This window comes from Antedon mediterranea, chromosome 5 (genome assembly GCF_964355755.1).
Source record: "Antedon mediterranea chromosome 5, ecAntMedi1.1, whole genome shotgun sequence".
Classification (NCBI taxonomy): domain Eukaryota; kingdom Metazoa; phylum Echinodermata; class Crinoidea; order Comatulida; family Antedonidae; genus Antedon; species Antedon mediterranea.
This window is the reverse complement of record NC_092674.1, coordinates 17,756,061-17,768,570: the sequence shown is the minus strand read 5'-3', so window position 1 is coordinate 17,768,570 and position 12,510 is coordinate 17,756,061. Positions and strand designations below refer to the sequence as shown.

The 12,510-nt window shown below is 34.5% G+C and overlaps 1 protein-coding gene across 3 annotated transcripts in view; it reads right to left on the bottom strand.

Moving 5' to 3' along the window:
- The window catches only part of LOC140048615 (gephyrin-like), a 219,957-nt gene that overhangs the window by 156,694 nt on the left and 50,753 nt on the right, over nt 1-12,510 (bottom strand). For all 3 annotated transcript variants that reach the window (XM_072093368.1, XM_072093367.1, XM_072093369.1), the window contains one exon: nt 12,122-12,211. In XM_072093368.1, the coding sequence (XP_071949469.1) occupies nt 12,122-12,211 (90 nt within the window). The remainder of the gene's footprint in view (nt 1-12,121; nt 12,212-12,510) is intronic.

Below are 12,510 nucleotides of genomic sequence, written 5' to 3'. Positions count from 1 at the left end.
TCTCAGCATAGACATGATTTTGGTGGCAAAATGTAGGTTTTGACGGTCAAGGAATCCAAATACAGCATTAATTTGAATTTCACCCAATGGCTGTCCAGATTTGTCCTCACCTCAGCTTCTTCATCATGCATGGAAGTGATTTATGTGGCAATGTTTATGTTTCATGGGTCAAGAAATCTAAATACAGCTTTTTGAAGTTCACTCAATGGCCCCATTTTGATTGTCAAAATGGCCACCATAAGCTACAGGTTTTTGCTAATTTATGAGCTACTATGATTATCCTCAAAAAATTTCATCTGGTTTCAAATGGATATTTAAAAAATAAATATTAACTTTTTTGCTAAGCCTATGTTACAGAATAAAAACTAAATTCAGCTTTTGAAATACAGTTGGAAAGTGATGACGAGAATAAGTCAATGTATTGGTGATAATATGGGAACCACAATGATTATGACCCCAGGAGGTACTGTACACAAGAAGATATCAACGATGTACTGTAACTATATCATTCACGTGAAGAACCTAAAAATAAAATATTTTTAAAATGTTTGCTATTTTATTATTGATATTTTCCAAATCCTAAAGAGAAGCATGGCCAACTTAAGTTAAGCATTCCAATCAGATACATTATGGATTAAGCAAGTAAAGCAATTTAAAGCAACATATGTATCTTATGTGTATGAATGGAGACTGGGGACTAACACTACTTCACCATAACTGGTCTGGATTGCATATGCATGTAGTCATGCGATAACTCAACAAATCGACGATAGATTTTGCCGATCATTCTTTTTTATCCAATTAACATGTCAACAGTTTATACAACTGTACAGCCACTCTGAAAATGTATATCTAGCTGCTCATCTACCAGTCATCATAATCAGACTCGGAGGAGTTTATTTTTTCAGGAGCTTTCTGGGTTATATTGGACATAATGGTGGGTTGAGGTTTTGAAGTTGTGCATAACCTACTTTAAAGAGAGCTGTATATTCTAAAGCTAATGGATGCAGCTATGTATCATATAATGATGACATGAGATGATGAGTGTTGACAAAGTGCGAGGCAAGCGAGGCATGCCAAATATTTGTGCGAGGCATCATTTTATCATATCCAAAAGTGCGAGGCATGCGAGGCATATAGTTTACAATTTCAAAAAGGTGCGAGGCATATCTTAACGTGCTATTATGCTATATTATAGGCCTAATAATCAATCGATACAAGCGTATCTAATAGATTCGTGTATACACTCATCATGTTGTTTATTTTTATGTAACGATTGTTTTTTCATTCAAGTCATATCGTGTCAAATTTTACTTTTACAAAAGTGCTCAAACTACGGTTAAAAAATCTGAACGACAGTCTTCAACTTTCGATAAACAATAATTGTTATAGCGACACACTCATCAAATGACTGCAATGTTTGTTGGCATTTCGAGCGTGTTCACTCACATGTCTCTCGAACATAGCAGAGTGAAAATAATATTTTGTCACACCCCTGCGCCTAGATCCGGTAGACCCGAGAGATGGAAAATCCCTCTTTACTATTTAGAAGGTAGCGGAATGATTCAGCCCTCAGCTCAGAGGATTGTGGTGCATTCCCCTCCTATAGCACGTGGTTTCAGCAGCAACGCACAGACTTGTACTTCTCTCTGAGCGGCGTGCCAAAGACATTTTTGACATTCCATTCTCTAGGAACAACACGTGTACCTCTCTCGCAAATAAGGTGAACAGCGATTGCCAGGACAAGTTCAATAACTGGCGGTGAATAAAAGGTAACTGATATGGCGATCCAATAACATGCCGCAAAGAAAAAAATTGCGACAGAATTCTGGAGCGCGTGTGAAAAAAGACTTACGTCCGACAATTGTAATACTAGGCCTAAAATTAAACTTTAGCTAATATGCTTAGCCCTAACCTAGATAAGAGGCCTATGTAGAAAATAATTTAATCAATTTTGATATAATAATAATTGGTGTAATATTTAATAATGATACACTATTCCTGTTTTAGTAAGCTAGGTATATTACGAACGATTTTTATTTATTGTTGTCCATGTACGTACTAATAAACCTGGCGCTAGTTTCCTTCGCTTGTATTTTTACTCCAAATTTGATAACTAACTTTATCGTGTGAATACCACACCTTAGAAGTATACCTCATGAGTATACTTTAATGAAAGAATCACATAAAAAGTAACAAATAAATCCTTAAATTAATGATTTTACAGGCGTGTGTCTCGCACACTGTTCGCGAATTTCACTTATTCAATGTTCAATATTTTTGTTTCTATGGAGCGCCAAAAGAGCAACGATAATAGAGGACTAAAACTCAGTGGAATGCGTCAATTTCTCATGCATTTATTGGTGAAAAACACGTTTTATTTCAATATATTTGTTAATTTGTCAATAAAAATACTGTAATATGTTACTGCTGATACTGTTCTGTTTTCAAAGAATAATAGTCGATCCTAAATCAACATCACTACCTAGTCTAGACCTAGGACATCCTACTAAGGATATTATGATGAATTTTTCTATTTTATTCTTTAAAAGGTTAACGAAACCGTGTACATTATCAACAGTAACATTTTTCCTTACTGACAGTGACAAAATCTATTGAAATTGTACTTGATTTTCACCAAATAATGCGTTAAATATACCGGTAAATGGATTCCACAGAGTTTTTAGCCCTCTAATTAATTTTGCTCTTTTGGCGTTCCATAGAAACCGAAATATTGAACATTGAGTGTGCGAAATGCGAGAAAAACAACGTCTGTAAAACCACCAATTTAATGGATTTATTGTTACTTTTATGTGATTTTTCTTCATTAAAGTAGGCCTACTAATTCTAAGCTGTGGTATTCAGGATAAAGTTGGTTAAAATACAAGGCTTGTGCAAAAGGAAACTAGCCTAGCGGGCCTAGGCCTAGGCAGGCTACTTCAATTTCGGTGATTTCCTGCCTTGCAATTTTGAGAAATGATAAAATGATGCCTCGCATTTTTTGATGATGGTAAAACGATGCCTCGCATAAATTTCTGACTTGCCTCGCATGCCTCGCATGCCTTCCCTGCCTCGCGTGCCTCGCTGCCTCGCACTTTGTTACTACCCTGAGATGATGATGTACCATTTTATCTCCAGATATAGACACAGTATAGAACAATTGACTATGATGGCCAATATGCCTAAAAGACAAATTTCCATATGCATACAATACAAGATGTTCCAAAAGAATGGATATCATGCAACGTGTTATAAGGCCTAAAAAAAAAAAGTAGTTTGTTTGCGGTCATCCGCCGCCCCTAATTTCGCCAAAAATTTGGGGCGGAGATAAGAAAAAGTTTTTTTTTTTACGTTGAGGGCGATTTTTAAAAAAAAGTTTTTTTATTATTTTTTTTGGACGAAAAGGTGTAAAAATCGAGTGTGCGAGGATGAAACAATAAAAATAATAACGTAGCGTATATTTCGGTGTATAATCGCACTTTTGACACGCAAATTTAACCTCTAAATTAAGGGTGCGTCTTATACACCGAACATAAATGCCTCAACACACAGATATCGCCACCTCGTTGGCTAGGCCTGGGCTTTTTAAGGTAAGGCCTAGGCCTAGGATTAGTATTACTAAAGAGTAGGCCTAGCCTAGCTACAGTACAGTGTACTATCGTAACAGCAACCTGCTAGTTTTCAAGGCATTTTAGCATGATTTTGTACTAAATGTGATGAAAAGATTTGTTCATTATGGAGCTGTTTTAGGCGCTCCGATAAAATTTCATTTGTAAACGTTTACGATTGGAATAGTATAGTTATACGCACGACCGTCGTACCCCCAGCGCGAGCGAGCCCTTCTTGGCAACCACATGGTGTACAGTATTCGACTAGTAGTATATTCTCCAGTTGATTATAGCATAGATCTAGCGTACACACTTCTAGGATACATAGATACTAATCGTATACGATTGTCCGTGAAAACGTGCGCCTCTCGATAAAAGGATCGAGCGAGGCTAGCCCACACACACGTGCGTGCGGTCATGCACTCGATGTTGCGGGTGCGAAACTCATGAATAACATGTTAGAAAGAACTGACGGAATGGGGGACTTGATCCCTTCTTGTTGAGGCTGGGCGCGGCCGTCTTATACATCGACGATATACAAAATACCGATATTTTACTCTCAGTTAGGGGGTGCGTCTTATACACAGGTGCGACTTATACACCGAAATATATGGTACACTAACTTCTAAAATATTTAATTAGGCCTGCTAACAACGACCTACTGTGTAGTAGGCCTAGCCTAGGCTAGTTTAGACACGGGGCCTAACGCGCCCAAAACAGAATTAAAGTGTGAAACCAATTATGAATAGATGTTTGAGCTCGTTGTTTTATTCAGTGTGTTTTGTTACTCTCAAATTCGCATACAATTAACAGAGAAATTACCATTTAAAAAAAAAAAAAAAAAAAAAAAAAAAACTTTTTTCCACCCTCCCTCCTACCAAAAAAAAAAAACTTGACAGCAAACAAACAATTTTTTTTTTAGGCCTAATGGTGAAGAATCACTTGAGCACAATAGAGAAAACCTTGTGTATCTTGAAATTTGTCTTTCAGCATTTCCAGATATAGCCTTCCACTTTTGGCATTTTGGCCATGACCAGCTGCTGCAAATATGAAAGCATACTGTAGATGCTATATCTGAACCTGGAGCTCCCAATTGTACAATCGTGCCTAAAAAGTTATCTAATGATACAGCCACTTCTTCTTCTTTTTGACTTGCCCAGAAAGCTCTTAAGAACCTTACGATCAGTCTGACGAAAAATGGTAGTTTTCTTTCTCTTTATTACTCTTTTTGCATTACTTTACTGTACGTCACATTGGTTGAGCGAAGGTTATTATGACTGGCAGATAATCAGCTAGATTTACATTTGTGCATAAATGCAGACCATTTAGGGTGACTAGTGTTGATCTCCCAGTGTATTACCATGTATTCATAAGATCTGTTACTTGTTTCATCCATAAGTTGTACTTTAAACTGCAAGTTGGCCCTGCTTCTCTTTATATTTGGAAAATATCTTTACATGTCTATGTAACTTCTTTAGAATATCTTGTTTGATAGTAGTACACTCTCTGGTATCTTCTTCGTAATCAGTATGGAACTCGGTCTTAATTTTAATGTATATATATATATATATTTTTTATAAATGTTGTATTTTCTCTTGATTGCTATGTGCTATTTGGACCCCATTGGAAATGGGCTGGTTTTTCCGGCCTAATGGGTGTTCCTGATGCTCGTTTTTTTGTCTTTTGTCTGTTTGTTATTTTAATGTTGAGCATCAAATAAATTCAATCAATCATGATTAACTCATGACGTCGACATAGCAATAATGACGATTGTGATAGCGATAGATCTATATAGGTGTACTATAAGTCGCACCTGTGTATAAGACGCACCCCCTAACTGAGGGTAAAATATCGGTATTTTGTATATCGTCGATGACTTGTATAAGACGCACTTTATATTTCATCAAAACAATGTTTTTTCTTACCTAGGCTCAGCCGCGCCCAGCCTCAACAAGAAGGGAAGTCCCCCATTCCGTCAGTTCTTTCTAACTTGTTTTTCATGAGTTTCGCACCGGGTGTAACGAAACCAAGACCACGAAAGCTAAGACCCCCTAAGACCTAAGATCACGAAAGCTAAGACCCAAGACCTAAGATTACAAATATTTATTTTTCGCACCTGCCTTGTATTTTAACTCCCAACATTTATTCTGAATACCACACCTTAGAATTGGCACTCTTATGAAAAAGAATCACATAAAAAGTAACAAATACATTTTTAAATTGATGATTTTACAGACGTTTTTCTCGCACACAAACTGTTTGCGAATTTCGCATGACTAGCCTACAGTACAGTACTAGCAGTAGGCACACACATGTTCAATGTTTTTGTTTCTATGGAACGTCAAAAGAGCAAAAATTATATAGAGGGCTGAAAACTCTGTGGAGTCCATCTACAGTGTGGATGGAACAATGTAAAATTAAAATTGTAATGATAATAGTATAATCATGTAAGTACGAAGAAATAAATACTGGCAAATAAATTTTAATTTAAAAATCATGATTTGTTGGTTATCCGCAACTTGTAAAGTTGCGGATAACCCTTGTGATTGTAAATATCATTTTCATCTTCTTTGTTATTCTTCTTTCTTTCCCGGATTTTTGTGACCAGCATATCTCTATTACTTGTGAACTTAACTTTGTATAACTTGGTAAAAAGATTGACATTGAAGTGTAGATGTGCAGCCAAGCTTTTGGACGATGTCATAGCCGCGTTGCGTAAGTTACGCGCAATTTTATGAATTTCTATAACTGATCATAACTATAGAACCAACAAATTTTTTTTCATGAACCTTAGTGAACATTTAAGTCATATCAAGGGCAAACTTTCTATGGATTAAAAATGGCATGTTTCACAAAAAGTTACGCGCGCACGCGCATTTAATATTTCAAATTGCGCAAAATTAATTTCTAATCAACTTTCAACGCTGATCATGACATTTTGAGCATGTCAAAAATTCCCACGCGCGCGAAAAAAATTACGCGTAAGGTGCGCACGGAGCATAAAAATCATGTGTTCTTCTCTTGAATTATAATTTTACAGTCTTTCCTAGTCATTTTAAAAAAAATTGACATCATTTCAAATAAAAATGACGTCATACGAACACGTTGATTTAGACAATTTGCGCGCGTTTTAGTTGCAAAAGTGACAAAATATTGTAAAAATTATGCCTATTTTTAATCTATTATAGCTCCTCAGGATCATCCATGACCCCCAATTTTTTTAATTTGATATGTAAGAAGATTTGTTGTAGATATAAATTCATGCAGAATATTTACCCCTCGGATGTTATGACGTCATCGTATGGCCACACGAATGTAAAATATAGGATTTTTTACTCTTTCGTTATTGCTCATCACATTAAATAGAGCGCATCTCACTTTTACGTGGCCAAAATTCTTCAAATTTGTTTTAATGTAATTATTTAGATAATTATCTTCTAAAATTGTTATCTTTATATGTCAATTTGATGACGTCATCGTGTTAATAATTGGATTTAAAAGATGGGTCTGGTAATTTTGTCTATGCTACACTGTATATAACATGTCATAGGATGGCATAATAATTGTCGAGGTTCATATGGAGAGAGAGCTGGAGGAGTTACAGTATACAAAGAAACAAGTCTGTAAAATCATCAATTTAAAGGATTTATTTATTTGTTTTTATGTGTTTCTCCTTCTGAAAGTACCTATAAATCCTAATTTTAAAGTGTGGTATTCAGGATAAAGTTAGTCAACAAATTTGGAGTCAAAATACAAGAAAGGCAGGTGCGTAAGAAAAACATCCTCTGAACCAACACAATGGAGTAAATATATACCAACAAACAACCCATCAAGTTTGTTTGTTGTAAAGAAAAAAATAGACATTTACTCAAAGGGCGAAAATAATGTGAGTTAATCTATGTTTTGCGGTAGTATTTAATTATATTTATGGTAATAAATGAAACCTACTGTGTTTAAAATTATGTACTGTATGGATAAACAAGTATTGTTTTTAAGCTGTAGTATACCGTATATTTCGGTGTATAAGTCGCACCTGTGTATAAGACGCACCCCCAACTGAGAGTAAAATATCGGTATTTTTTATATCGTCGATGTATAAGACGCACCTTATATTTCACCAAAACATCATTTTTCACGCTGCTGCTCTAGCCCGCTACGTCCCATTAGGACTACTCAATCAGAAGCTAAAGCAAGCAGCAGTTATAGTTCTAAGGACAGACAGTTTTGTGAAAATGGAAACTTCACTATGATTTATTGATTCCAGCTGCTACAGTAGACCCAAAAAACGTCTGGGAAAGAGTCTATTAGGACATGTCAGGCTAAAATTACAAATCCCTAAGCATTTCTGGTATATTCACTGTCAGATATTCAGTGAATTATTATCGAAACAGTCCATTAAAGTTTGTGTTTGTAATAGGATACTTCACAATTGAAATATCTAGGGTGATGAAGTGACCCCCAGATTTGACCTTAGCAATAAAATTAACTAAAGTGACAGAAATTGAGTATTCACTTCTGTAACAAAATAATAATATTTATTCACATATAAAAAAAGAAAAGAAACCCAAAAACCATTGTCTGACAGACAATTTAAGTATTTGTTGCTTTAAATTACATTTTTTCAGGTAAAACAACTATCATGTGACAATAAAATGACACATTCAAAAACATTTGAAATAAAGCGAGCAGCGTTTTTTGTAAGAAATATTTCTTGTTTAAATTTTAATCAATATTATTGTAATAATATATTTTGTTGTATCTACAACGGCGTCCTTTATTTAGGTTTTTTCTTACCTAGGCTCGGCCGCGCCCAGCCTCAATAAGTTCTTTCTAACTTGTTATTCATGAGTTTCGCCGCAACATCGAGTGCATGACCGTGTGTGTAACACGCACGTGTGTGGGCTAGCCTCGCTCGATCAAGGTCCATGCTATAATCACCTGGAGAATATACTAGTCGAATACCGTACACCATGTGGCCACCAAAAGAAGGGCTTGCGCTTGGGGTACGGCGATCGTGCGTATAACTACTGTATAAATAAATACTATTCCAATCGTACATAAACGTTTACAAATGAAATTTTATCGGAGCGCCATAATGAACAAATCTTTTCATCATATTTAGTATAACATCATGCTAAAATTACTTGAAAACTAGGCAGAAGCAGGTTGCCGTTACGTTAGTTAGTTACTGTAGCTAGGCCTAGCCTACTCAGGCCTAGCAAACGAGGTGACGATAGCCTAGGCCTATGTACAATCTGTGTGGTGAGGCATTTATGTTCGGTGTATAAGACGCACCCTTAATTTAGAGGTCAAATTTGCGTGTCAAAAGTGCGACTTATACACCGAAATATACGGTATCTTAGAATTTGTAATCTTAGGTCTTGGGTCTTAGCTTTCGTGATCTTAGGTCTTAGGGGGTCTTAGCTTTCGTGGTCTTAGGTTTCGTGACACCCGTTTCGCACCGGCAACATCGAGTGCATGACCGCACGTGTGTGTGGGCTAGCCTCGCTCGATACTTTTATCGAAAGGGCGCACGTTTTCATGGACAATCGTATTCGATTAGTATCTATGTATCCTAGAAGTGTGTACGCTAGATCTATGCTATAATCAACTGGAGAATATACTAGTTGAATACTGTACACCATGGATGTGGTTGCCAAGAAGGGCTCGCTCGCGCTGGCCTGGGGGTATATGGCGGTCGGCGATCGTGCGTATAACTATAATACTATAATACTATTCCAATTGTAAATGTTTACAAATGAAGATAAGAGCAAAAATCTGTATTTTTATGATGGCCATTTTGAAAACCAAAATGGCGGCCATTGAGTGAATTACGAAAATTCTGTTTTTTTATTTCTTGACACTCAAAACATATTTCTTGACACTCAAAACATATACTTTGCCACTAAAATCATATCCATACATGATGTAGAAGCTGATATAAGAGCAAAAATATGTATTTTATGGCAGCCATTTTAAAAATCCAAAATGGTGGCTTTCCCCAGATGAGCTGGAATTTTTTTTGGTGGATATATAGAACCTATATAACTCAATATATTTGTTATTTGTGCTCGAATTTTTCACAAATTTCAGTATGTGCTTGCTTGATTATTTATCTTTCTCATAAGTTGTCAGCATTTTCATTTTGATGACGTCATCACGCGTAAAGACTTGAATAACATATGTCGTGTAATTTCACCTACACCATACATTTGAATATCTTACAGCTCTTCAGAATTAAAGGTGACCTTGAAAATTATAATTTATTATGAAAGCTGATGAAATGTAGATATGAATTCATATAAAAATTAAGCCTATCGGATGTTGTGATGTTATAGGGCCAGTTGAAGTTAAAAAGTAGTTTTTAAATTTCTTTAGTCAAAGTTATACAGATTTCAAAGAGTGCGCATTGCGCTTCTACGTGTCAAATTTTCTTATATTTATTTGCTCAATTTATTATCTTTCGAAATTGTCATCTTCAAGTTTATTTTGATAATTCCATCATACCAAAAAATTAATATGATGTGTGTCCCGTAATTTCACCTATGATCCTTTCTTTTCGAGATAAAATTAAGTCAGTTGCTGTACTGTAGACACACCGTCTATTGCATAACATCTTATGCTTACATCACTAAAGCAAACAATATTTGTGTTCTCATGATAGAGAACATAGCGATAGCAGTAGCTGGGCACTCAGTAAACCATCGCAAGTAGCAGTAGACTTGGAAGGTCGGTGTGGGGGAGTATCTAACTAATTGCAGCAAGCAGCAAAGTACGTGCATGTTTAAACAAGAAATATTTCTTACAAAAAACGCTGCTCGCTTATTGAAAAATATTTTTTATTTCAAATGTTTTTGAATGTGTCATTTTATTGTCACATACAGTAATAGATAGTTATTTTACCTGAAAAAATGTAATTTAAAGCAACAAATACTTAAATTGTCTGTCAGACAATGGTTTTTGGGTTTCTTTTCATTTTTTATATGTGAATAAATATTACTTTTTTGTTACAGAAGTGAATACTCAATTTCTGTCACTTTAGTTAATTTTATTGCTAAGGTCAAATCTGGGGGTCACTTCATCACCCTAGATATTTCAATTGTGAAGTATCCTATTACAAACACAAACTTTAATGGACTGTTTCGATAATAATTCAATGAATATCTGACACTGACAGTGAATATACGGATTTGTAATTTTAGCATGACATGTCCTAATAGACTCTTTCCCAGCCGTTTTTTGGGTCTACTGTAGCAGCTGGAATCAATAAATCATAGTGGAGTTTCCATTTTCACAAAACTGTCTGTCCTTAGAACTATAACTGCTGCTTGCTTTAGCTTCTGATTGAGTAGTCCTAATGGGACGTAGCGGGCTAGAGCAGCAGCGTGAAAAAATTAATTTCAGTCAAATGATAAAAATGATCACCTATAATTCGTCAAAGTTACGAATTAAATTCTAGTTTATTATGTTCTTGCTAAATCAATTTTTCTTCACATGAGTTAAAATTTTTTACATTTTTAATATTAATTAATTTTAAATTTAATAAAAAAAATAGAAGAACGCGAGTTACTTTTATCTATAGAGTATATTTTAATCAGTTAGATATCATCGGAATGAAAAGTGACCCGGAATGTGATTAAAAAAACTTATTATAGAAGTTGTTGAATAGATATGAATTCATATACAAATTTTGTCTATCTGATGTCATGACGTCATCATATGGTCAGTTAAATTAATTATTAATTCTTTCATAAAAGCTCATCGTGATTAAAAGAAAGCGCATCTCACTTTTACGTGCTTAAAAATAATCAAATTTTCATCAGTGTAATTATTTAGATAATTATCTTCTGAAAATAAGTTTATCTTTGTATGTCAATTTGATGACGACATCGTGTTAATAATTGGATTTAAAGATGTGTCTAATTTAATCTACACTGTATAACATATACAGTGCATTCTGTAAATACTGTAATAACTAATATGCTGCATGACAAGAAATAGATAAAATTCAGCACTGTAAACATATTTCATTCATGTCATAGGATGGCATAATAATTTTCGATGTTCACATATGTGCATGTTGCATTTCCGCGGATAACCCGAACTCGTCAAAGTGATCTAGTTATCCATTTTATTTTTACTTTTCTCTTTGTTGTATTTTACTTTACTTATATTGTTTTTACTTTTGTACATCAAAGTTTGTTTATGTGATCAACCAGTGATATCAGTACTATGATACTGAAGGTAATTTTGGTCAAAGTGGATAACTATTATGTGACATTAAAATGGCATATTCAACAAAAAAAAAAGTTAAAAATTGTTTTTCAGGGGGGACAATACAATCGTAAGGAGTAGGCTAATTTCAATAAAACAATGGTCAATAATAAAATTCATGCAGTGTTAAAAACGTATGTTGTCATATTATAAAATTCCTGTGACTGGGGTTATGTTCTATCTCAACATAGTATCTTTAGTTACTATTATTCTTATTATTAATTGTATTTTCTACTTACTTCAGGTGTTACATCTCGGTCAGTGAATCCAGTTCCTCCAGTCGTTAAAATTACATTAATATCTTCAGAGCTCCAAGTTATTAATGTTTCCTGAAAAGAAATCAAATAGATTCAAAAACTTGTTTAGAGCATTTCAATCAATTATTTGAATCATTTGCATCTCATTAAAAAATAATTGGTATTTATATACAATTACAAAAAAAACCAAAATACATATAAACATAATGGATATTTATAAAATTAAAAAAATAAATAAAATACCAAAAAACATTAGAATGTAAAAAATAACAATTAGCTGAAAAGGACTACTGTAACGCTGCTCATGAAAGTCCTGATGAACTTATTTCCAATGGAACATTGGCTTTTCATCTAAGCTTATTTCTTACATC